Below are 27,574 nucleotides of genomic sequence, written 5' to 3' on the forward strand. Positions count from 1 at the left end.
ACCATCGAAGTTACCTTTCCTTAAGTTCAGGACCCTAGTTAACAAATTAACTGTGTCACTCTCCATCTTAATAAATAATTCTACCATATTATGGTCACTCTTCCCCAAGGGGCCTCGCACAACAAGATTGCTAATTTGTCCCTTCTCATTACACATCACCCAGTCTAGGATGGCCAGCCCTTTTGGTTCCTCGACGTATTGGTCTCTAAAACCATCCCTAATACACTCCAGGAAATCCTCCTCCACCGCATTGCTACCAGTTTGGCTAGCCCAATCAATATGTAGATTAAAGTCGCCCATGATAACTGCTGTACCTTTATTGCACACATCCCTTATTTCTTGTTTGATGCTGTCCCCCAACCTCACTACTACTGTTTGGTGGTCTGTACATAACTCCCACTTGCGTTTTCTGCCCTTTCGTATTCCGCAGCTCCACTCATACCGATTCCACATCATCCAGGCTAATGTCCCTCCATACTGTTGCATTAATTTCCTCTTTAACCAGCAATGCCACCCTGCCTCCTTTTCCTCTCTGCCTGTCCTTCCTAAATGTTGAATACCCCTGGATGTTGAGTTCCCAGCCTTGGTCACTCTGGAGCCATGTCTCCGTGATGCCAATTACATCATATCTGTTAACTCCTGTCTGCGCAGTTAATTTACCCACCTTATTCCGAATACTTCTCGCATTGAGGCACCGAGCCTTCCGGCTTGTCTTTTTAACACATTTTGCCCCTTTAGAATTTTACTGTAATGTGGCCTTTTTGTTTTTTGCCTTGGGTTTCTCTGCCCTCCACTTTTATTATTCTCCTTTCTATCTTTTGCTTCTGCCTCCATTTTATTTCCCTTTGTCTCCCTGCATAAGTTCCCGTCTCCCTGCATAAGTTCCCATCCCCCTGCCATGTTAGTTTAACTCCTCCCCAACAGCACTAGCAAACACTCCCCCTAGGACATTGGTTCCGGTCCTGCCCAGGTGCAGACCGTCTGGTTTGTATTGGTCCCACCTCCCCCAGAACCGGTTCCAATGTCCCTGGAATTTGAATCCCTCCCTTTTGCACCACTCCTCAAGCCACATATTCATCTGGGCTATCCTGCGATTCCTACTCTGACTAGCAATCCTGAGATTACTACTTTTGAGGTCCTACTTTTTAATTTTGCTCCTAGCTCCTTAAATTCGTCTCGTAGGACCTCATCCCGTTTTTCACCTATATCGTTGGTACCTATATGCACCACGACAGCTGGCTGTTCACCCTCCCTTTTCAGAATGTCCTGCACCCGCTTCGAGACATCCTTGACCCTTGCACCAGGGAGGCAACATACCATCCTGGAGTCTCGGTTGCAGCCGCAGAAACGCATATCTATTACCCTTACAATTGAATCCCCTGTCATTATAGCTCTCCCACTTTTTCCTGCCCTCCTGTGCAGCAGAGGCAGCCACGGTGCCTTGAACTTGACTGCTGCTGCCCTCCCCTGATGAGTCATGCCCCTTAACAGTACCCAAAGCGGTGTATCTTTTGCAGGGGGATGACCGCAGGGGACCCCTGCAATACCTTCCTTGCATTGCTCTTCCTGTTGGTCACCCATTTACTATTTGGCTGTGTACCCTTTACCTGTGGTGAGACCAACTTGTTAGATGTGCTATTCATGTCATTCTCAGCATCGTGCATGCTCCAGAGTGAATCCACCCGCAGCTCCAGTGTCGCAATGCGGTCCGTCAGGAGCTGGAGGCGGATGCACTTCCCGCGCACATAGTCGTCAGGGATACCGGAAGCATCTCTGACTTCCCACATAGTACAGGAGGAGCATAACACGTGTCCGAGCTGTCCTACCGTGACTTAACTCTTAGATAAATTTAATTTGGCAACAACAATGCTAAATGTTATTTACTGATATCGAAAAGAAAAAGAAAAACTACTTACCAATCACTTACCCCCTTGGCTGTGACATCACCTTTCGATTTCTTTCTACCTTTTTGCCTTCTTTTCCCGCTGCAGTGCACAAGCTGGTCTTTATAGGCCTCACCGATCTGCTGCCCGAACTCCTGACTCCCCGAACTCCTGGTCTCGCTGGGCCTTTATCGGCCTCATCGATCTGCCGCCCGAACTCCCCACTCCCCGAACTCTTGGTCTCGCTGGGCCTTTATAAGCCTGGGATGGGGGGATTGTTCTCTGAGGAGAGATTGAGTAGACTAGTTCTATATTCTTCAGAGTTTAGAAGGATAAGAGGTGATCTCATTGAACATATACAATGATCTCATTGAAACATATACAATTATTAGAGCTTGACAGAGTTGATGCAGGGAGGATGTTTCCTTTGGCTGGGGAGTCTAGAACCAGTGGTCACAGTCTCAGAATAAGGGGTCGGTCATTTCAGACTGAGATGAGGAGAAATTTATTCACTCGGGGGTTGTGAATCTTTGGAATGCTCTTCCCCCAGAGGTCTGTGGAGGTTCTGTCATTGAGCATAAATTCAAGACCAAGATCGATAGATTTTTTGGATATTAAGGAAATCAAGGGATGTGGGGATAGTGCAGGAAAGTGTAGTTGAGGAAGATGATCAGTCATGATCTCATTGAATGGCGGAGCAGGCTCAAGGGGCCAAATGGCCTACTCCTGCTCCTATTGCTTATGTTCTTATGAATGCTAAAACATTTTTTCCATTTCAACAGGACGATCTTGAAGGACAGAGGCTTCTTCCGTTACCTGCACAGCGCCATTATTGAAAGCGGGACCATGTTGGTATTTGGTGGCAACACCCACAATGACACTTCAATGAGCCATGGAGCCAAGTGTTTCTCTTCCGACTTCATGGCTTATGACTTGCGTAAGCTGTTGGGGAATTTGTGTTTTGCATTATGGAGAGCTTGATTCAACAGTAATGCTTCTAAACATGTACATTGACTGTAGTAGTTACTAAAGGTGTTCGTTCAGACCTCTGGGGGAAGAGATTTAGAACTCAGCAGAGGAGGACAAAGGGTTTGATTAGGACAGGGAAAATGGAGTACGAGAAGAAGCTTGCAGGGAACATTAAGGCGGATTGCAAAAGTTTCTATAGGTATGTAAAGAGAAAAAGGTTGGTGAAGACAAACGTAGGTCCCCTGCAGTCAGAATCAGGGGAAGTCATAACGGGGAACAAAGAAATGGCGGATCAATTGAACAAGTACTTTGGTTCGGTATTCACTAAGGAGGATACAAACAACCTTCCGGATATAAAAGGGGTCAGAGGGTCTAGTAAGGAAGAGGAACTGAGGGAAATCTTTATTAGTCGGGAAATTGTGTTGGGGAAATTGATGGGATTGAAGGCCGATAAATCCCCAGGGCCTGATGGACTGCATCCTAGAGTACTTAAGGAGGTGGCCTTGGAAATAGCGGATGCATTGACAGTCATTTTCCAACATTCCATTGACTCTGGATCAGTTCCTATGGAGTGGAGGGTAGCCAATGTAACCCCACTTTTTAAAAAAGGAGGGAGAGAGAAAACAGGGAATTATAGACCGGTCAGCCTGACCTCAGTAGTGGGTAAAGTGATGGAATCAATTATTAAGGATGTCATAGCAGTGCATCTGGAAAATGGTGACATGATAGGTCCAAGTCAGCATGGATTTGTGAAAGGGAAATCATGCTTGACAAATCTTCTGGAATTTTTTGAGGGTGTTTCCAGTAAAGTGGACAAGGGAGAACCAGTTGATGTGGTATATTTGGACTTTCAGAAGGCTTTCGACAAGGTCCCACACAAGAGATTAATGTGCAAAGTTAAAGCACATGGGATTGGGGGTAGTGTGCTGACGTGGATTGAGAACTGGTTGTCAGACAGGAAGCAAAGAGTAGGAGTAAACGGGTACTTTTCAGAATGGCAGGCAGTGACTAGTGGAGTGCCGCAAGGTTCTGTGCTGGGGCCCCAGCTGTTTACATTGTACATTAATGATTTAGACGAGGGGATTAAATGCAGTATCTCCAAATTTGCGGATGATACTAAGTTGGGTGGCAGTGTGAGCTGCGAGGAGGATGCTATTAGGCTGCAGAGTGACTTGGATAGGTTAGGTGAGTGGGCAAATGCATGGCAGATGAAGTATAATGTGGATAAATGTGAGGTTATCCACTTTGGTGGTAAAAACAGAGAGACAGACTATTATCTGAATGGTGACAGATTAGGAAAAGGGAAGGTGCAACGAGACCTGGGTGTCATGGTACATCAGTCATTGAAGGTTGGCATGCAGGTACAGCAGGCGGTTAAGAAAGCAAATGGCATGTTGGCCTTCATAGCGAGGGGATTTGAATACAGGGGCAGGGAGGTGTTGCTACAGTTGTACAGGGCCTTGGTGAGGCCACACCTGGAGTATTGTGTACAGTTTTGGTCTCCTAACTTGAGGAAGGACATTCTTGCTATTGAGGGAGTGCAGCGAAGGTTCACCAGACTGATTCCCGGGATGGCGGGACTGACCTATCAAGAAAGATTGGATCAATTGGGATTGTATTCACTGGAGTTCAGAAGAATGAGAGGGGACCTCATAGAAACGTTTAAAATTCTGACGGGTTTAGACAGGTTAGATGCAGAAAGAATGTTCCCAATGTTGGGGAAGTCCAGAACCAGGGGTCACAGTCTGAGGATAAGGGGTAAGCCATTTAGGACCGAGATGAGGAGAAACTTCTTCACCCAGAGAGTGGTGAACCTGTGGAATTCTCTACCACAGAAAGTAGTTGAGGCCAATTCACTAAATATATTCAAAAGGGAGTTAGATGAAGTCCTTACTACTCGGGGGATCAAGGGTTATGGCGAGAAAGCAGGAAGGGGGTACTGAAGTTTCATGTTCAGCCATGAACTCATTGAATGGCGGTGCAGGCTAGAAGGGCTGAATGGCCTGCTCCTGCACCTATTTTCTATGTTTCTATGTTTCTATGTCTTCAGACCTTTTTTCCCCCCTCTCGCCCCTTCTTCAGATTTACCCCCATTGCCTCACACTTACAATGACTGTCTTGAACTTTTATCTTTGCTTCTTGTTAAAGCCCAGGCTGACATTTTCCCCCCGCCAGTTTTTCATCATGTTGTCTTGTTTCCTCCTCCTCCTCCTCCTCCTCCTTGGAGGGATTGACATCTGCTAGGGCACAGCTGTGCTACCATCCTGCAGTATTCCCCACCACCCCCCGCTCCCAAGGACTAATTCTTCATATGTGAATCTGGACAGTGAGGTGGACCGGCTATTTGAGTGAGAGAAACATCACAACCAAGTCCAATCTTGCTCTCACCTGATATCCCAACCTCTGCACTTTCCAAAAGGGGTTTATAAAAAAAAAAAGTTTTCAGGAGCAGGATCCCGAGTTGGTTTACTGCTCTTGGTCCAATTGTAAATCACTTCTCTCGCCCTGTCTGAGATCAGCTGACCCGATTGTAGATTGGAAATCGAACCTGGGACCTTGCGGTTCATACGGCTTGAAGCCATTGCCTTGACCAACTGAGCCATTGTGGCTACCTGGTTTTACTCACTCTCTGAAATCTTAGGGTGTCCCATGTGGATGTTTGCTTTTCTAAACTAAACAAAGTGCCGCTTCCTTAGTGACAAATATTCACCTGGCTTTCAGTCCAAATATTAATGGCAAGGTGCGAAAGTATCGCTTTTCATAGGTGGAAGCTGTTGGGTTACTTGCTACCTGCCAGGGTTATCTGCTGTCAAAAATTGATGAGAATTATAAATACCAGACACTTGGCACTACAGACATTCTGGAACTTGGACCATGCCTAATAAATTAAACGATGGTCGATGTTTATGCTGGAATTTTATGCTGTAATGTGTAGCAGAATCAGATATCAGCTGGATATTTTGTTAACTAATTACAATGCCATCCACTAATTTACACTTTACTTGAACCCAAAAGTTGTGATTGGGCGCACTGGAGAAGTGAGGATGCAGGTTAGTTTTCTCCCATTTCTCCATTCTTGGCAGGAGAAGCTCCTTACAGTTGTCACTTCACTGTATGTACAAGAAGCAACAGGCGGTGGCCAGTCACACATGTTGATAGCTGCCATATTCTCTATCCTTACTTTCAAAGCTGTGTGTAACGTCTGGTGGGGGAATCGCCTTTTGAGGTTGGGAATAAGGTATGTTGTTGGCCCAGTACCTGAAATAAAATGTTCCATTCTTTAGTATCAACATCCTCACTTGGAACTCACAACTCTCAAAAAAATTAAAAATAAAGAAAAATTTGTTACATTTGGAGTGGCAAATCGAAGGCAAATTAACAGCTTAATTATGCCCCAAGAAGGGATGATTAGATGACACCTTATCTTCCTCGTCTATTAACCTTGACTTGCGCTCCTGCAGCAAGGTGTCAGCTATGGCTCAGTGGATAGCGCACTCGTCTCTGAGTCAAGGTTGTCGGTTCAAGTCCCACTCCAGAGACTTGAGCACATAAATCTAGGCTGACACTCTAGTGCAGTGCTGAGGGAGTATTGTCTGAGGTGCTGTCTTTTGGAGAGACGTTAAACCGAGGCCCCGTCTGCTCTCAGACGGATGTAGATGATCTCAGGGCGCTACTTTCGAAGAAGAGCAGGGGAGTTATCCCCGGTGTCCTGGCCAATATTTTATATCTCAATCAACATCACAAAAAAAGACAATCTGGTCATTATCACATTGCTGTTTGTGGGACCTTGTGCATAAATTGGCTGCCGCGTTTCCTACATTTTACAACAGTGCATCAAAAGTACTTAATTGTCTGTAAAGTGCTTTGGGACATTCTGAGGTCATGAAAGGTGCTATATAAATGCAAGTCTTTTTTATGCTACACATTGTATTAAGCAGTTTAGAAAGAGTGCAGCAGATAGATAGCTGTAGGCCTTTGCCATCTCCAGTTACTGTCCCTTGCAACAATTCAAGAAAGAACTTGCAGAGTGCCTTATTACATCAGTCTTTCACATACACAAACTGGCAGTTTCTGTTGCATGGGTAAATGGACAACCATACTGTGCACAACAAGGTCTCACAATTACTGGTGTTGATTGAGGGAGTAACATCAGCTAGGACACTGGGAGATCTTCCTCCTCACACTGCACTGGGATTGTTGGCATCCACTGGAATAGGCAGATGGAGCTTGGGTCAAGCATTTCATCCAAAGGGCAGTATCTGAGAAATTTAGTCCAGATATTGCTGCTGATATATGTTTCATTTCAGCATATTCTAGCCTTATATCAGGTTGAGAGCAGAGGAAGTGTTTCTGCATTGGCCAGTGAAATGTATGCGCTCACGTTTGTAGAACTGTTGAATTGTGAGTGGCTATGCCAGTCACGTGATGTTCACAACACTCAAAACCCCAGCCAGTTGGGTTTAGGGGATCCACGACGAGGCATGTGGTTGTGCGCCGAGTGGATGAACTGATAATGTGTAGTGTGGTAAACTTTTGCTAATAAACCAACGAGTTCTAAATAGCAATGTATTGCTATGAATTCTGAAGCAAAGAACGCACGAAGCAAATACATTACAGCTGGCATCAACCGTAGTTGATTGTTCCTTGGCATCGTTGTGCAGGAAGGTCAGGTTAAGTGCATTGGCCCAAAGCAAGAGCTTGCTGCAGTGCCAGCAATAAACCCGTCCCCGCTCCACTGAGCCAGGTGCTGCAGAGAAGAACAATAAAAATGAACTTGTTTATAAACGGGCCAAAAAGATCAGTTAAGATGGGGAACTGTTTACTCAAAAATGCAAATTATGTAATGGAATCTTTTTATGCATACTATATATGTTGCTGTCACTGGGACTTCCTGCTCAAAATCTCGACCCACAAGATTTTTGGATGCTGACATTTACCTTCCTCCCAATTTGCAGCACCAGCACATTATGCCCCAGCAGTGGGAAGACCAGGACTCCATTCCCTCCTTGTTTCTGAGCTGTTCACCTGGGTTATTTAGCCGTGTTGTTCTGGGGAAATGCCAAGCAAAGGCCATGTGCCTCCCCAGAGAGAAGAGGGAAACTCAGTGTTGGGCACCTCCTGCTGGCCAGCTGAGGTGGCACTGGAGAGGCCCTGGTGCCAGGTCACCTCTTCTCTGATTGAACCGTAGTAATATGTTTGGCTTCACTGCAACTGTACAAGGTTCTCTGAACTCAAACTTGAAGGCGAACATAGATTTAACCACTTCACACAGATGGTATTAACATGTAGAATAGATAGTCTGAAAAGTCCAGAGGCAACTGGATAGATATACCTGGAAGTTAATTGAGAGTTATTAGAGAGAGTGCATGGGACTGGATTGATGGATGGACTGCACAGTGCTCCTCTGGACACCCTATGGTGTCAGCCGTGGCTCAGTGGGTAGCACTCCTGCCTCTGAATCTTATGAATCAGAAGGTTGTGGGTTCAAGCCTCACTCCAGAGACTTGAGCACAAAATCTAGTCTGACACTCCAGTGCAATACTGAGGGAGTGTTGCATTACCGGAGATGCTGTCTTTTGGACAAAACGTTAAACAGAGGCCCTCTCAGATGGAAGTAAAAGATCCCATTTGAAGAAGAGCTGGGGAGTTTACCCGTGGTGTCCTGGCCAGTGTTTTCCCCTCAGCTATTATTGCTAAAAACAGATTATCTGGCCATGATCACATTGCTATTTGTGGGAGCTTTTTGTGTGCAAATTGGTTGCTGCGTTTCCTACATTACAACAGTGACTACACTTCAAAAGTACTTCATTGGCTGTAAAGCTCTTTGTGACGTCCTGAGATTGTGAAAGGCGCTATATAAATACTTTTGTTCTCAATGGCAAATGACAAGATTGAAATTGTTGATTGATATTAAATAAAAAGTAATTGCTAATTTTGTGGTTGTAGAGATAGAAACATTCATGGGTAAAAATGTTTTTAAAAAGCGTAGAGTTTAACGTTTTCACTGGAAGAATTTAAATAAGCTTAAGGCGGTCTCAAAGAAAAGGTTATGGTGCTTTCAAGTGAGTGCATCAAAGAAATTCCTGCTTCACTAGTGAAACGGACTGCAGTCTGAGACTGATCAATATGAGAAATGGAAGGTGAGGGCTGGTGGCAGTTTCTGTCTCTGGCACTCATTTCTTGTTCCGGTGATACAGTAGCTGTTGATCAATAGAATCTGAGCTGTATTGATTGGCAGCCCGCAGCATCTTGTACTGCCTAGCTACCAATCCGGCTCGTGACCAGGAGAGAGCTCAGCGCACGCACTCACATGCAGGTTCAGCTCCGAGCTTCGGGTAGGTGTATCCTTATCTTCAAAGCATTTCATCGGCTACTCTGGAGTCTACCAAGTGTCCAGGGGTCCATTTATTAAGCAAAGCTAGACGCAGCACTGGAAGATTTTCCCCATGCAATGTCATGTTCACACAATGGATACGGCGTCGCTGAATGGCTGTCACGCTGCCACTTAGTCACATTGAGAACTGACTTCAGTTCTACTGCAAATTAGAAGGTACTTCACACTCAATGGGTAACGCTCTCGCCTCTGCGTCAGGAGGTTGTGGGTTCAAGTTCCACTCCAGGGAGTTGAGCACAATAAAAATCTCGGCTAACACTTCAGTGCAGTGCTGTGGGAGCGCCGCACTGTCGGAGGTGCTATCTTTGGGATGAGATGTAAAACCGATGTCTGCTCTCTCAAATGGACATAAAAGATCCCATAGCACTATTTCGAAGAAGGGCAGGGGAGTTATCCGCGATGTCCTAGCTAATATTTATCCCTCAAATCAACATAACATAAAAAACAGATATTCTGGTCATTGCTGTTTGTGGGAGCTTTCTGTGCACAAATTGGCTACCGCATTTCCTACATTACAACAGCGACGACACTCCAAAAGTACTTCATTGGCTGTAAAGCGCTTTGAGGCGTCATGAAAGGTGCTATATAAATCCAAGTCTCTTTTTTTAACTCAACAAGTAGCAGTATAACTAAATCCTAAATCCTTTATTGTAGTGTTTATTAAAAATTAGATCCAAGGTTTTTTACTCGGGTGATTACAGGAAAGTTGTGATTGACTAGAGAGAATACAGAGGAGATTTACGAGGATGTTGCCTGGAGTGGAGAATTTTAGCTATGAGGAAATATTGGATAGGCTGGGGTTGTTTTCTTTGGAACAGGGCTGAGGGAAGATTTAATTGAGATGTATAAAAGTATTAGGGTGCTAGATAGATTGGATAGGAAGGACCTGTTTCCCTTAACAGAGGGGTCAATAACCAAAGGGCATGGATTTCAAGTAAAGTCAGAGGTTTAGAGGGGATTTGAGGAGAACCTTTTTCACCCAGAGGGTGGTGGGGGTCTGGAACTCACTGCCTGAAAGGGTGGTAGAGGCAGAAACGCTCAACACATTTTAAAAAGTATTTGGATGGGCACTTGAAGTGCCGTAACCTACAGGGCTACGGACCAAGAGCTGGAAAGTGGGATTAGGCTGGATAGCTCTTTTTTGGCTGGCACAGACACAGTGGCCTCCTTCCCTGCCATAAATTCCTATGATGTTACTTAATGTTCATTATCATTCACAAAAAGATCTGTTGATCGGTTCAGAGCATATCTGTAAGTAATTTGAGTTATACACACATATTTATGTTGTAACTAACTCTTTTTTGAGTGTTTATAGTATTTATAGTTTCATCCATATTGTCAGTGCTTCAAAAAATTGTGTATGAAGTGATTTGAGATGTTTTGATTCGATAAGATGCTGTATAAATGCAAGAATTTCCTTCCTCGTGGAAGGGTTTTATGAGGCAAAACGCAGGAGTAAATACGTCCACAGTAAATAGAGCCCACTTTTTTTTTCTGAGCTGAAAAGAAAGTCATTGTGAATGTAACATAAAAACAAAATTCTGAAATGTACAAGCAGGTCATTCAGCATCTGAAACGGGCAGATAATTTAACCTGCTTTTTCTCTTTGAGATACTAAAATAATGAGGAGATGCCACAAATGTTGGAAATTACAGCAAAAAAAATGAAAAATGTTGAAGAAACACAGCCAGTCAGCATCAAGGGAACAAGCAGGTTATTTGTTAAGGATCACAATTTCAAAATGTCCACACTTGTGCCTTTTTTTTAAACAGATGCTGCCTGACTTGCTGTTTGTATCTCCGATGCTGACTGGTGTCTTTCTGTTACTTTACTGTACATACAGGCTGCTCCACCCACCCCTAAAAAACTTGAAGCTTTCCTCCAGGAAAAGTACACAAACAATTCACAGCGGCTGTCGTCTCATTGCAAACCGATTATTTTGTGCAGCCTGTACTGTAATATGACTATATCCACTGTTTCACTGCGCTAACCATCTCTGTCCGGTAATATTGATGAATTTTGTGACCAGTTTCCTTGAACATAAGAACATAAGAAATAGGAACAGGAGTAGGTCACCTGGGCCCTCGAGCCTGCTCCGCCATTCAATAAGATCATGGCTGATCTGATTATGGACTCGGCTCCACTTCCCTGCCCGCTCCCCATATTCCCTTTATTCCCTTATCGCTCAAAAATCTGTTTATCTCTGCCTTAAATATATTCAATGACCCAGCCTCCACAGCTCTTTGGGGCAGAGAATTCCATAGATTTACAACCCTCAGAGAGAAGAAATTCCTCCTCATCTCAGTTTTAAATGGGTGGCACCTTATTCTGAGACTATGTTCTCTCGTTTTAGTTTCCCCTATGAGTGGAAATATCCTCTCTGCATCTACCCTGGCGAGCCCCATCATTATCTTATATGTTTCAATAAGATCATCTCTCATTCTTCTGAACTCCAGTGTGTATAGGCCCAACCGGCTCAACCTATCTTCATAAGTCAGTGTAAGCCTTGGTTATGTGAAAGATATTTTGTTGTGATGTTTGAAAGCAAATGAGTTTTGGGTTCCACTTCTGCCCTGACTCCCCACGTTTCTCTCCTCCCTTTGTAATTGGTGATAAATTTGTTAAAAAGATTCCTTAATTGCATTTTGAGTGTTTGACTATTAGCCTCCAGCACTCAATCAGGAGCAGTTTCTGCTCAATTAAGTAGCAAGGTGTAGTTTAATTAATGCCATGACTTTGCTGTGACCTAACTGAGGCATTTTATGTGCAGGAGGCTCGGTAAAGAAATGTCAGCAGAGGGCAGCATTGTCATTTAAATGTAGTGCGCACTCTTGCAAGACAGGAGGTTGTGCTGTTTGTACAGTCTTCTGGATGGCTTGCTTTGCACTTCAGTGCATTCACACACCATTTTCAGCATCACCACAGAGCAAGCGATGCTAAAGATGAAATGTAAAGAGAGAACTTAAAATGTATATACTGTCTTTCAGATCTTAAAGATATCCCAAAGCACTAAATGAAGTATTTTTGAAGTGCTGTCACTGTTGGAATGTAATACAAGGTTAATAGCAGATTTACTTCAGCAGCAGCTACTTGAATTTATACAGCACCTTTACCACATTCCAAAGGCACTTCGCAGAGACATACAGGAAAAATGAGAGCTGAGCCAAAGGAACAGATAGTGGGAGGGGTGACCAAATGGTTCGTCACAAAAGTGGATGATTTTAAAGACAGAAAGGGAAGTTGAGGATTTATGCTAGTGTAATGTACACACCTGAGAGTATGCAGAGGGGGCACTTGATTAAAGTATTACAACAAAATAGTTGTAGAGCTGTTGAGTTGGGAGTGGCTAAGCCAGTCACGTGATGTTCACAAGTCTTAATAAAACCCAAACCAGTTGAGTTCAGGAGATTCACGATGAGGCATGCGGTTGTGAGCCTGGTGGATGAACTGGTAATGTGTAGTGTGATTATTAAACCTTTGCTAATAAACACTAGTTCTTAATAGAAATGTGTTGCTATGAATTCTTAAGTGAAGAACCCATGAAGCAAGTACATTACAGCTGAGATTTCCAAAGCCCAGTGCTTGGGCAGCTGAAGGCATGGTTTCCAACAGTGAGGTTGGAGATTGACTGAGAGACTAGAATCTGAGGAAAGCAAAGTGTGATCGTTGTAGCACGATTGGAGGTTAGAGGAGAGGGGAGGGGAGGGGGGTAGGAGGAAAGGGGCTGGGGGGTGGGGGAGAGGAGAGGGTTGGCATTGTGGCAAGGCCATGGACGATTTAAACACAAGGAGGTACAGTTTAAATTTGAGGTATTGGTGTATGGTGGACTGAGAACCAATGTGGGTCAGAGAGGTTAGATGTGATTAACCGCCTCCTGCAGGAGGAATAATTGAGATTTAAAAAATCCGATTGTTTTATGCATGTGCGCCCTGATGTTGCTGCACTATCAAACTCTGTGGGATGTGTAGGTCCAAACCTGAATGAACTCGAGCAATTCAGAGTTCGCCTGTGACCATGTGAATGTGGTGTCTTGTTACTTTCCTGTACAATAGAGATTTCACTTTTTCCTCTCCCACGTCTTCATTTTGTATCAAATGCAGGAACTTTTAGTGTTAACTTGTGTTCCCCAAGGAGTTTTGATCTCTGCATGTTTTTCTTTCAACTTGCAATGTGAAAATGAGGTGATATTTGTGAAGTTTGTGGCACGTGTGAGGAATCTTCAGGACTAAGGGAAAGCCTTAGCTTTGCTGTAAATTGTTGGTACTTCGCAAATAGTAAGGTCCTAAGTGAAGTAACTTGGCAGATAGTGATTTTGGTCTACATTTGTCTTTGTTTTGTCACTTTATCTTGTCTAGAGCGAAAACCAGTTGTACTAGTTCGGTAAAATGATTCCAAATATTTGGGCACTTGAAGTGATGCTGCTGGTGCTAACTGCAACATGGGGAATATCGGTTGCAAGTATTGAATTTAACTAGTGTTGTCCTGGTTTAATTGATCGGAAAGCTAATTAACAGCAAACGGAATGATTAATGGAACAGCAGTGCAGTATTTTGAATTGCCGGTGGCTTTGTTTTTCCCTCCTCTCCTGAAGGACTGATTCTGTCTGTGGTGCGCTTCCCTGGGTACTGTCTTGAGCATTGTGAGTCTGCGTGTGTGAGGAAGAGTGAAGTGTTGCCGCAAAGCTGAGCGCGATCCTGATCTTACCTGGCATCCACAACCCGATGTGGTGTATTTTACCCATTTACCCCATTGGATGAGTTAGTGACCGAGTATGAATGACTTTATTTGAAGAAAAATTTTTAGTGCAAATTGTACAAAGTGAGGTCTCCGTTTGATCAACGTGTGTTGCTGTGCGAGGTACAGAACAAATATCTGATTGTCAGATTATTCCTAAATCAAACAAACAAATTTCTCTAACCTCTCTCCTAATTGCTATTTTTAAATCAAATAGTGGAGAGTACACTGAACCATACCCTTTGTGTCCCCAGGTGTCCCCGCTATCTCCTGTATTTCTCGAATCATCAATAACATGCCCTCCTTGTTCTCTTGAAGCTTCAGTGTTGCACAAAGATGATATCTTGTGAGGAATATTGTAGCCGTGCTGCATTGAGAACTCCTCTGTTCTTGGATTCAGTATTGATCAAAGTCACGCAGACCAGGGGACTTGATGACGGTGTGCTCTGTCTCAAAGTTGTCGCACTCTGCTCAGCGTCAGGTGGACAGTCCTTGCTCTGCAACAGTATGACTGGAGCGGAACCACGAGTTGCCGGCATGGAATCCACCCCTCCTATTTATAGCAGGATCACGAGAGCTTCTGAAGTTGTACGTTAATGTTCTGTCAATCCAAATTGTCTGCATAGAGTTTCAGCTGCAAACGTTTGCTCAGCACTCCTCTTTGTCACGAGAGCTCTGCCTCTTGCCGGCACCTAGGAAGCATCCCATCCGGACCGGGTGACTTATCTGCTTCAATTGCTGCCCGCCTTCCCAGTAACTCCTCTTTGTCTATTGTTATCTCATGCAGTATTGCAGCAACCACCTTATTTATCATAGCTCTTCCTTAGTAAACACTGATGCAAAGTATTCATTTCGTACCTCAAAGCCATGCCTTCTGCCTCCATCAGTTGCTCTCCATTTTGGTCCATAATTGCCCCCACAGCTTCTCTGACAACCCTTTTACTGTTGCTATGCCTGTAGCAGGCCTTTGGATTCCCCTTTTCATTGGCCGCATTCTTTTTCTTTGGACTGTCCGTGCATTACGTTTTTAAGTGCTGGGATTCAATGAGTTGATGATTTCAGCCTGAAAGTGGAGGAACATGACATTAATCCAGATTCCTGAAATTAAATCAAAGTAGGTTATGGCAGCTAGGAAACTAGTCACCCAGAGATCGAGAGGTCAAATCCCACTATGGCAAGTAACTACGATGATTTGAATGTGACCCCATGGCCACACTGTGGTCGACTCTCGAGGCAACTGTTGGTGGGCACTGAATGATGCGTTGCTAGTGTCACCCAAATCCCAAGAACCCATAAAAAGTAGCACATAATTATTGAGCCTATTGTGCAAAATGCAGCGAAAGCTTTCAAAGTCTAAAGTTAATCTTATAATAATGGTTCAATCTCAATGTAATCAAGGTAATGTTTAGAATGAATGTTGTGCACATTGTTACTTACTTGGATTTTGGTTCATTTAATTTATGACCAATCTTGATGGTCTTGAGTTAACTTGCTTTTATGTGTCCACAGTTTGCGATGAGTGGTCTGTGCTGCCTGCACCTGATCTTTCTCACAATGTCAACCGGTTTGGACACTCGACTGTATTCAGCAATGGGTAAGGCACAGAACTTTCACTGTTAATATTGGCAGCAACGGCAACTAAGACTTTGCCTATTTAAATCTGGAGGTATTTGAATATTTTGAGGAGTCCTCTGTGTGGTTGGGTGCGTCACGCAGTAAATGTTGAAGTACAGTTGGGGAAAAAAATGTTTTTCGTTATCTGTTTTTCCTTTTTAAAATATCCAACTGCTTGAGACAGACACTTCAGTGCAGTACTGAAGGAGTGCTGCACTGTCGGAGGTAAGCCGTTAAACTGTCTTCCCCCTCTATTGAATGCAAGAGATCCCACGGCACACTTATTTCTGACCAATATTTGTCCCTCAACTAACATCACTAAAATAGATTATCTGATCATTATCGCGTTGCTGTTTGTGGGATCTTGCTGTGTGAAAATTGGTTGCAACGTTTCCGACATTACAGCAGTGACTACATTTCGAAAGCGCTTTAGAATGTCTTAAGGTCACACTAAATAAATGCAAGGTTATTTTCATTCATGTAGTTTTAGAGAAAGTAAAATTCAGGTTGATTTATTGAAAATATAGATATAACAGTTGTGGCATAGAAAGATCACACGATAATCACCATTAAGGAAGGCCATTCAGGCCAATTCTAGTTCATCTGTGCAGATCATCCCTATAGTTTCCTCATTGCAGCAACGAATCAACATTTTTCATAGGAACGGGCCCCTAACCCTCTTCTCTACTAGTACCTATAGGATGGACGCGCAACATTTGGAAATGCGAATACACAGTTCTCAACTTGCTGCGACAGCCCTGACTGGAATAGTCCTGTCTACAATATGACTAGGTCTCAATCCCTCCCTTCTCCACTGGGTTTTTTTGTAAAAGGAAAATGACTGAAAGCTTTCTTACTCCTAATAATCAATTATCTCCTATTGGGAGCCATTAATTTTAAATATAGGTTGAATCTCCCTTATCCGGAACTCCCTTAAACGGAACCACCCCTCGTCCGGAACCATTCACGGCTGCCGCATGCGCACAACGCGGTCGGTCAAAATCCTCAAAATATCAATGTAAAATAAAGTTACACAACTTCAGAGCTGACACCTTCGGGGACCGTCGACACCACACTGATGGAAATTCCAATAAAAATTGTTCAGAAAATGTTTTCAAACTACTTACCTTTTTAATATCACAAAATGTAAAAAAAGTCAGATGGGCTTGAATCTTTTTTGCTTCATACTGGTGCTTTTGTTTTTTGCATGTTTTGTAAACTCTGGCATCGCATCCGCTCATGACTCCCTCTAGGGCTCCTTTATCATAGTTGTTGTTGAATACACTATCAGCAGCTTGTGTAAGGGATACTGATCCCTACTTTTTATTGAATATTTTGGATCAGCAAACCATTCCATAGATTTTGAGAATATCCTAACTCTAGAACTCAAATAGTTTGGTCTCCACTGTGAGCTGAGACGGACTGTCTGACTGATAGTCGTTCCAGCCAATCGGCGCGCACACTGAAAGAGTGACCTCCTTATCCGGAAATATCCCTCACTTGGAACAGCCGAGAGTTCCAGATAAGGGAGATTCAATCTGTATCAAGAAGATAACTCCCAAACAGCAAATGAGTTGTTTTCAAGAGACCTGAGCAAATTTCCACTTCTTTTAGATTAAAAGTAAGTCTGTGCACATGTTTATTGTAGACTCCAAACTGCTGGAAAGGGCACCAAATAGAGTCAAAGGTTAAATTCTGTTTCGGATCACCTGTTCCAGAGCCACTTAGGAAAAACTGGGCTGGAAATTGCCCCTTTTTGCCAGTGCTTCCGGGGTGCTAATGGGATGCAAAACATTTTTTGCCCAGGGTGATGGGAGCACTACTGGCTCCTGTGAAATTGCCCGGAAGTTTGCAAAGGCGCTGCTATGGCAGCCACGCGAGTAGCGCCCTCGGCCGCCGCACAACCAGCGATGATAGCATTGCCGTGCGCGGTGACCCCTTAGCGTTCTGCGCCGACCCCTTTCCGGCCTGCGGCGGATATTACCCCGTGAGCCTGCCACGAGCAGATATCAGCGCCAGACTTACCAGTCGCCAAGCGGGCCGACATCCACTCGCAGGGTGGAAGTTCAAGGGAAGATCACCAGCACCTCGCTCCACCAGCTTGGCGGTTTTGCCGGCTCACTGATCGGCCCGAATTCCTGCCCCTTGCGTTGTTCGGGCTGCTATCGTGCACTCTGTTTTGGGTGTCGGACTGCAGCCCCGGTACCATGATGCCCTGGTGGCTTAGTGGAGGCTCGGGAGGGGCGATGAAATGCGTGAGCGCTGCAGATCGCGTCCCATTAGATTGCACTCCACTTCCTCTGCGGGGCGGTAAGGCCAATTCCACAGCTGGGGCAGCACCACCCCATGCAGGAAGTAACGCCCTGAGAAGGTTACCGCCCCCAATTTCTTCCCCTATATTTCATGCCGACAATTCCCATATCCCCTTTAGACTTTTATGCACGTGGTTTATGGGCATACCTGCGGCTTAAGTTACAAGAAGCAAAAGACTGCCGATGCTGGAAATAGAATCAGAAAATGTTGGAAACACTCAGCAGGTCAGGCAGCGTCTGTGGACAGAGAACGACATAGGGTTAACATTCCCTGGAGTAGGGTAACGATGAATGACGGGGATGTCAGTGTATAATAATCATGAGTGCTCTGGTTGGAGTGGACTTGGACTGGCCATTTCCCACTCTGGATTTTATCTTTCCTTTCAGGGTCTTATGAAAGATTGATGAATCCCAAAAGTTAGTTTGCAGGTGCAGCAGGTAATCAGGAAGGCGAATGGAATGTTGGCCCACATTGCGAGAGGGATGGAGTACAAAAGCAGGGAGGTCCTGCTGCAACTGTACAGGGTATTGGTGAGGCCGCACCTGGAGTACTGCGTGCAGTTTTGGTCACCTTACTTAAGGAATGATATACTAGCTTTGGAGGGGGTACAGAGACGATTCACTCGGCTGATTCCGGAGATGAGGGGGTTACCCTCTGATGATAGATTGAGTAGACTGGGTCTTTACTCGTTGGAGTTCAAGGGTGATCTTATAGAAACATTTAAAATAATGAAAGGGATAGACAAGATAGAGGCAGAGAGGTTGTTTCCACTGGTCGGGGAGACTAGAACTAGGGGGCACAGCCTCAAATTACGGGGGAGCCAATTTAAAACCGAGTTGAGAAGGAATTTCTTCTCCCAGAGGGTTGTGAATCTGTGGAATTCTCTGCCCAGGAAAGCAGTTGAGGCTGGCTCATTGAATATATTCAAATCACAGATAGATAGATTTTTAGCCAATAAGGGAATTAAGGGTTATGGGGAGTGGGCGGGTAAGTGGAGCTGAGTCCATGATCTTGTTGAGTGGCGGAGCAGGCTCAATGGGCTAGATGGCCGACTCCTGTTCCTAATTCTTATGTTTTTATGTTCTTATGATGAGAAGTAACCAGGACGAATGCAGGATTGTGACGTGTGTTTTTTTTCCCCCCTTGTTCTCAGCACAATGTATATTTTTGGTGGGTTCAACAGTCTTCTGCTGAGCGATGTCCTGATGTTCACCCCAGCCAGCTGTGAGGCTTTCTCTGATGAGGCGGCATGTGTGGGTGCAGGCCCTGGAATCCGCTGTGTGTGGAGCACCAGTATGTTGCGATGTGTGCCCTGGGAAATGGCAACAGCAAGAGAAAAGCGTCAGGTTCTCGAGACGTGCCCCAACAAGACATGTATGCCTTTATTATTTTTTTCCCCCTCTTTTTGCCGTTTGTAATGCAAGACAATTTTACATTCGTGCTTCTGAGCTTTTTATTTAAAAAAAAAATTCTTGTGCCATCTGCTTGCATTTTTCATTGGCTTTTCGCATTGCTACCATTCTCCAACTGAAAGACCAGATTCTTAACGACCACAACAGACCACAGTTAATGTTGTTCCTCACGAACGACAAGGAGGTGCAGGAGTATTAGCTGGGACGTTTGTCTCCATTGTTTGCTCTGTGCGTCCTCTAAGTCACGATGAAGTGATTTATTCAAAGCGCAGATTCGATTTCCTACACCTGTGATGGAGTGAGATTATAAATGGTCTTCTCTGGAGCTATGGAGTCCTTTGTTCCTTAGTATGTGGAAACCTATTTGGCAGATGGGGGAATGGGGGTGGCAACACCATTATATCTACTCGTGTGTTTTGGATAACCGTATTACCCTGGAGTTTGTTTGAATGTTTTCGAGAGTCGGGAAGAAGTTTCCCAGAGTCTTTCCTGAAATGCTCCACTGGCTTCCCCAACTATCCCTGCAAGTTAGAATTAAAAGCAGTTGGGGGAGGGTTGTGAATCTTTGGAAAACTCTGCCCCAGAGAGCTGTGGATGCTCAGTCGTTGAGTATGTTCAAGGCTGAGATAGATCGGGTGGGGAAGTGGAGTTGTCAAAAGTCAGCCATGATCTTATTGAATGGTGGAGCAGGCTCGAGGGGCCGTATGGCCTACCCCTGCTCCTAATTCTTGTGTTCTTCCACAAGGTTGTGATTGGTCTGATGGCCTTTTCTTGTACTTTTCATATCTTTGTAAGTTCAGGTTAGTGATGGCAAGTTCTGAAGTCTGCTGCCGTCATCGAGAAATGATCAACTTGGCTCTTCCCTCTGTAGGGTTGAATGTGGAGTCAGATTTCTCGTTTGTATCGTACGTCAACCGAATCAATGAAAGGGCTAGCTTGTAATTGCTGTGTTTGAGAAGAGAGCAGTGTTGCACAACACTGAACAAAATGGTTTGATGGTGTTCATGGGGGAAGGTAATACTGATTGAGCAACAATAAAATAGTCAAGATTAATACCGCTACTTTAATTGTAGCAATAATATAAAATACTTCAATAGAACAGATCAGGGTGTACAGTAGAATGGGCTTTACTTCAATTATAGTTAGTGTCCTCCTGGTGACTGGACCGATTGCACTGTTTGTATAACGCACTTATCATGAGTCTTCACTTAAGAATATGCATTAGGTGGGCTGCAGTGCAAAAAAACAATTTATATGGAAATCGTTTGTTTGCAAAATTGTCTTGGATCAAGTTCAGTTTGAAAACTGCCTCACGTTGCAACAGCAGAGCAATGACTCGGTCCTGCTGGTGTTAGGACCGCTGAATGTGTGCAGTTAAGATGCAATTATCTTTATTAGATGGTTAGCAGAGCAGATTTCTATCGGAATGAAAGGGAGAAAATGTCAGTACTTGAGCATGTGTTGTTTGTCTATAAATTACAGAATGTTTTTCCACCCCACCCAACAGATGCAGATAATGAAAAGTGTGATCAGTATACTGATTGCTACAGCTGTACAGTGAACACAAACGGCTGCCAATGGTGCCATGATAAGTGCTTGTCTAAGAACAGTAACTGCACAGAAGCCACCGTGAGTATCGCAACCAACCCTTGAGAGTGCGTTTTAATCAATTGTACTCCTAACGATCGTTCTTCTAGAAGGACAGTCTTTTTTGCTGTAAAATAAATGCTCTTTTGTTGAGGCGACATGAAGTGATCACATTGCACACTGTGACACTTGTTTTAATTCAGAATCTGATTAACACACGTGCACTGTTCTTCATCTTGGTACAAAACATTTCGCAAGAAAAGATTTCCATTTAGCACCTTTAGAATTCCCCAAGAATTATAGAGTGGTGACTGTTAGGTTGACAAACCCAGCAACCATTTTTCACACAACAGAAAATAGAATGAGATGCATAACCACTTGGTCTGTGTTTGTTGGTGATGTTGAGAGAGGAAGGTTAGCCAGGACGGCAGAGGAAACTCCCCTACACCTCTTCAAATAATGGCTTGGGATACCGACTGTCCACCTGAACCAACTCACCTAGCAGATGGGGCCTTTTTATAATGGCCCGGAGTTTGCAGTTGCAATGTCGGCGAAGCTGCCAGCATTTACCATCATCTCTCTCTGAAGCCAACAGCAACTTCTGGTGTCTGCATATGCGCAGTTATATGTGGCAATACAGAAGTTGCTGTCTGTGATTCCCTGCTCCTGCACGGTACGCTGTTGAAGTCCTTGCAGATGGCAATCTTGAGAAATCAGTTGAGCTGACGTGAACTTCCCCTTTCATGCAGTAATTTCGCTGTTGAAACCCCCTGTTAAATGAGGTGTAACTGGGTTTAAAACAGTGTACAAAGTCATAACTACTGCTGATAAACACCTCCTGGCACTGGAAAAAAAAACAGTACAGCGGGACCTGGGGGTACTTGTGCATGAAACACAAAAGGATAGTATGCAGGTACAGCAAGTGATCAGGGGACGCCAATGGAATCTTGGCCTTTATTGCAAAGGGGATGGAGTTTCAAAGCAGGGAAGTCTTGCTACAGTTGTACTGGGTATTGGTGAGGCCCCACCTGGAATACTATGTGCAGTTTTGGTTTCCATATTTACGAAAAGATATACTTGCTTTGGAGGCAGTTCAGAGAAGGTACACTAGGTTGACTTATAGAAACATAGAAAATAGGTGCAGGAGTAGGCCATTCGGCCCTTCGAGCCTGCACCGCCATTCAATAAGATCATGGCTGATCATTCCCTCAGTACCCCTTTCCTGCTTTCTCTCCATACTCCATGATTCCCTTAACCGTAAGTGCCATATCGAACTCCCTCTTGAATATATCCAATGAACTGCAATCAACAACTCTCTGCGGCAGGGAATTCCACAGGTGAACAACTCTTGAGTAAAGAAGTTTCTCCTCATCTCAGTCCTAAATGGCCTACCCCTTATCCTAAGACTATGTCCCCTGGTTCTGGACTTCCCCAACATCGAGCACATTCTTCCCGCATCTAACCTGTCCAGTCCCGTCAGAATCTTATATGTTTCTATGAGATCCCCTCTCATCCTTCTAAACTCCAGTGAATAAAGGCCCAGTTGATCCAGTCTCTCCTCATATGACAGTCCAGCCATCCCTGGAATCAGTCTGGTGAACCTTCACTGCACTCCCTCAATAGCAAGAACGTCCTTCCTCAGACTAGGAGACCAAAACTCAACACAATATGCCAGGTGAGGCCTCACTAAGGCCCTGTACAACTGCAGAAAGACCTCCCTGCTTCTATATTCAAATCGCCGAGCTATGAAGGCCAACATACCATTTGCCTTCTTTACCGCCTGCTGCATCTGCGTGCCAACTTTCAGTGACTGATGAACCATGACACCCAGGTCTCGTTGCACCTTCCCTTTTTGTAGTCTGCTGCTATTCAGATAATCTGCCTTCGTGTTTTTGCCCCCAAAGTGGATAACCTCACATTTATCCACATTATACTGCATCTGCCATGTATTTGCCCACTCACCTAATCTGTCTAAGTCACCCTGCAGCTCTTAGCGTCCTCCTCACAGCTCACACCGCCACCCAGTTTAGTGTCATCTGAAACTTGGAGATATTACACTATTCCTTCGTCCAAATCGTTCATGTATATTGTAAAGAGCTGGGGTCCCAACACTGAGCCCTGCGACACCCCACTAGTAACTGCCTGCCATTCTGAAAAGGACCCGTTTATCCCGACTCTCTGCTTCCTGTCTGCCAACCAGTTCTCTATCCATGTCAGTGCATGACCCCCAATACCATGCGCTTTGATTTTGTACACCAATCTCTTGTGCGGGACTTTGTCAAAAGCCTTTTGAAAGTCCGATACACCGCATCCACTGGTTCTCCCTTGTCCACTCTACTAGTTACATCCTCAAAAAATTCCAGAAGATTCGTCAAGCATGATTTCCCTTTCATAAATCCATGCTGACTCGGTCCGATCCTGTCACTGCTTTCCAAGTGGGCTGCTATTTCATCCTTAATGATTGATTCCAATATTTTCCCCACTACTGATGTCAGGCTAACCGGTCTATAATTACCCGATTTCTCTCTCGCTCCTTTTTTAAAAAGTGGTGTTACATTAGCTACCCTCCAGTCCATAGGAACTGATCCAGAGTTGATAGATTGTTGGAAAATGATCACCAATGCATTCACTATTTCTAGGGCCACTTCCTTAAGTACTCTGGGATGCAGACTATCAGGACCCGAGGATTTATCGGCCTTTAATCCCATCAATTTCCCGAACACAATTTCCCGCCTAATAAGGATATCTTTCAGTTCCTCTATCACTAGTCCCACTGTCCCCTAGTACATTCGGACGGTTATTTGTATCTTCCGTTGTGAAGACAGAACCGAAGTATTGGTTTAATTGGTCTGCCATTTCTTTGTTCCCCATTATAAATTCACCTGAATCCGACTGCAAGGGACCTACGTTTGTCTTTACTAATCTTTTTCTCTTCACATATTTATAGAAGCTTTTGCAGTCAGTTTTTATGTTCCCTGCAAGCTTCCTCTCGTACTCTATTTTCCCCATTTTAATTAAACCCTTAGTCCTCCTCTGTTGAATTCTAAATTTCTCCCAGTCCTCAAGTTTGTTGCTTTTTGTAGCCAATTAATATACCTCTTCCTTGGTTTTAACACTATCCCTAATTTCCCTTGTTAGCCATGGTTGAACCACCTTCCCAGTTTTATTTTTACTCCAGACAGGGATGTACAATTGCTGAAGTTCATCCATGTGATCTTTAAATGTTTGGCATTGCTTATCCACCGTCAACCCTTTAAGTATCCTTTGCCAGTCTATTTCTAGCCAATTCATGCCTTATACCGTCGAAGTTACCTTTCCTTAAGTTCAGGACCCTAGTTTCCAAATTAACTTTGTCACTCTCCATCTTAATAAGGAATTCTACCATATTATGGCCACTTTTCCCCAAGGGGCCTCGCACAACAAGATTGCTAATTCGTCCCTTCTCATTACACATCACCCAGTCTAGGATGGCCAGCTCCCTGGTTGGTTCCTCGACATATTGGTCTGGAAAACCATCCCTAATACACTCCAGGAAATCCTCCTCCACTGCATTGCGACCAGTTAGGTTAGCCCAATCTATATGTAGATTAAAGTCGCCCATGATTACTGCTGTACCTTTATTGCACGCATCCCTTATTTCTTGTTTGATGCTGTCCCCAACCTCACTACTACTATTTTGTGGTCTATACACAACTCCCACTAGCGGTTTCTGCCCTTTGGAATTCTGCAGCTCCACCCATACCGATTCCACATCATCCAGGCTAATGTCCTTCCTTATAATTGCATTGATTTCCTCTTTAACCAGCAACGCCACCCCGCCTCCTTTTCCTTTCTGTCTATCCTTCCTAAATGCTGAATACCCTTGGATGTTGAGTTCCCAGCCTTGGTCACCCTGGAGCCATGTCTCCGTGATGCCAATCACATCGTATCCGTTTAATGCTATCTGCGCAGTTAATTCATCCACCTTATTCCGAATACTCCTCGCATTGAGGCACAGAGCCTTCAGGCTTGTCTTTTTAACACACTTTGCCCCCTTTGAATCTTGCTGTAATGTGGCCCTTTTTGCTTTTTGCCTTGGGTTTCTCTGCCCTCCGCTTTTACTGTTCTCCTTTCTATCTTTTGCTTCTGCCCCCCTTCTATTTCCCTCTGTCTCCCTGCATAGGTTCCCATCCCCCTCCCATATTAGTTTAACTCCTCCCCAACAGCACTAGCAAACACTCCCCCGAGGACATTGGTTCCAGTCCTGCCCAGGTGCAGACCGTCCGGTTTGTACTGGTCCCACCTCCCCCAGAACCAGTTCCAATGTTCCAGGAATTTGAATCCCTTCCTTCTGCACCATCTCTCAAGCCACATATTCATCTGAGCTATCCTGTGATTCCTACTCTGACTAGCACGTGGCACTGGTAGCAATCCTGAGATTACTACTTTTGAGGTCCTACTTTTTTATTTAACTCCTAGCTCCCTAAATTCGTCTCGTAAGACCTCATCACATTTTTTACCTATATCGTTGGTACCGACATGCATTTCGACAACTGGCTGTTCACCCTCTCTTTTCAGAATGTCCTGCACCCGCTCCGAGACATCCTTGACCCTTGCACCAGGGAGGCAATATACCATCCTGGAGTCCCGGTTGCGGCCGCAGAAACGTCTATCTAATCCCCTTACAATTGAATCCCCCATCACTATCGCTCTCCCACTCTTTTTCCTGCCCTCCTGTGCAGCAGAACCAGCCACGGTGCCATGAACTTGGCTGCTGCTGCTCTCTCCTGATGAGTCATCCCCCTCAACAGTACCCAAAGCAGTGTATCAGTTTTGCAGGGGGATGACTGCAGGGGACCCCTGCACTGCTCTTCCCTGCACTACCTTCCTTGCACTGCTCGTCCTGTTGGTCTTCCATTCCCTATCTGGCTGTGGACCCTTTACTTGTGGTAAGACCAACTCACTAAACGTGCTATTCATGTCATTCTCAGCATCGTGCATGCTCCAGAGTGAATCCACCCACAGCTCCAGCTCCGCAACACGGTCCGTCAGGAGCTGGAGGCGGACACACTTCCTGCACACGTAGTCGTCAAGGACACCGGAAGTGTTCCTGACTTCCCACATAGTACAGGAAGAGCATAACACGTGTCCGAGCTCTCCTGCCATGACTTAACCCTTAGATACACTTAAATTGGCAACAACAATGCTAAAAGTTAATTACTGATATCAGTAAGGACAGGAGAGTGGAGAGCACCAGTTCCAACTGTCGCAGTTCCAACAGTATGGCCCACTCCTGCTCCTATTTCTTATGATCTTATCTTATAGTCTTATATTTGTGGAATGTAAATTTTTTCCCATTATGATAATTTTATGGTAAGGGTTTTAAGGTAATAAACATTATTTTTGTTTGATATTTCAGCTTCTACCTCAATCCTATGTGTATGTCTCAGTTTTTATTTAGCTCTCTGTTTATTTATAAAAAATGAAGGATAATCTGTGCTTGTTACTTCCTGCTTTGCTGTCTGAGAGAATTCTTAAATGCAATTGGCTACTTAGACTGCTTGATGACATCCATGTTGGAAGCTGGAGATCCTCGAGCTGGCCCCAGAATGTTAACGTTGGGGAAATGTGCAATCGAAACCACAGCTTGCTAGATCTTTGTGGGCAGCCTTTGAGGTCGGCGGTGAGCACCGTCACTTTACTGCTGGCTCCATAATCCAGGCCATTCAGTGTCGTATCTCAAAATGCAAGTCTCCTGTGACACTGCACTTGAATGTCAGCTTAGATTATGTGCTAAAGTCTTGAAGCAGGACTTGAGCCCACAACCTTTGAAAAGTGACACTTCGCCGATAACCTCAGTAACTACAAAAAAAATTGTGGCTTAAGAAATATTAAATAATCATACCTTGATATATTGTACATTTCTGGAGAGTATCAATCCACAATCCGCTGAAATCCAAATGGAAATGTAATGGTTTATAGATCAGATACATATCTGCTTTACTTTGTTTCCAAACATGGCTTCAATTCTGTCCAGACAGTAAATTCATTAATAAGCCTACAATTTATGATTTCTGTACGATCAGCACAAATGCTATTTTTAACAATAAGCAGACACTACATTCATTCCTATAGTCAGACATTAATAATTAGTATCAAACAGTAGCTTTCTAAGTGAATCATTACTGGTGGTGATATTGCAGCCAAGGCGAGGGCTCAAAGAAATAGATTACTTAAATCTTTGTGCAAATATTTTTTTGTGATGGATTAGTAGAGTGGCTATATTGTATTTAATATTTATAAGCAAGCCTAATTGTAGAGCTAAGACCCAACTGTGCCAAACGTCGCCCAACTTGGAAAGGTGGGAGACAGGATAAAATGGATCAACAAGCAGTGGTTCGGTAACAGCAACCTTGAAAGTTGCAGGAGGATGGGAGGACCAAGAAGATGTCAGGATTTGAATTCCTGGAAAACCTTGAGTGGAAGATTGATCTGAGGCTTAATTTTAGCACAGGTTTCATACAGAATAAAGAGCATCTTGGGTAGCATATTTGGAGTGTCGGAGAGCCAATAGAGTCAAATTTGGAAGAGCGCCACTGTTGGTAGCATTGATGAAAATAGTGTGAGAAAGGTTGTGACAAAGAGAGATCAGCTGTGAGATGGAGTGCGCATTATATCTTCTCGCATTC

General features: G+C 44.3%; 1 protein-coding gene across 5 annotated transcripts in view; it reads left to right on the forward strand.

The window, feature by feature from the left end:
- The window catches only part of atrn (attractin), a 418,894-nt gene that overhangs the window by 134,918 nt on the left and 256,402 nt on the right, over window positions 1-27,574 (forward strand). For all 5 annotated transcript variants that reach the window (XM_070866810.1, XM_070866809.1, XM_070866811.1 and 2 more), the window contains exons 10-13: window positions 2,666-2,820; window positions 15,490-15,574; window positions 19,061-19,281; window positions 20,827-20,948. In XM_070866810.1, the coding sequence (XP_070722911.1) occupies window positions 2,666-2,820; window positions 15,490-15,574; window positions 19,061-19,281; window positions 20,827-20,948 (583 nt within the window). The remainder of the gene's footprint in view (window positions 1-2,665; window positions 2,821-15,489; window positions 15,575-19,060; window positions 19,282-20,826; window positions 20,949-27,574) is intronic.

This window comes from Pristiophorus japonicus, chromosome 2, assembly GCF_044704955.1.
Source record: "Pristiophorus japonicus isolate sPriJap1 chromosome 2, sPriJap1.hap1, whole genome shotgun sequence".
Classification (NCBI taxonomy): Eukaryota; Metazoa; Chordata; class Chondrichthyes; family Pristiophoridae; genus Pristiophorus; species Pristiophorus japonicus.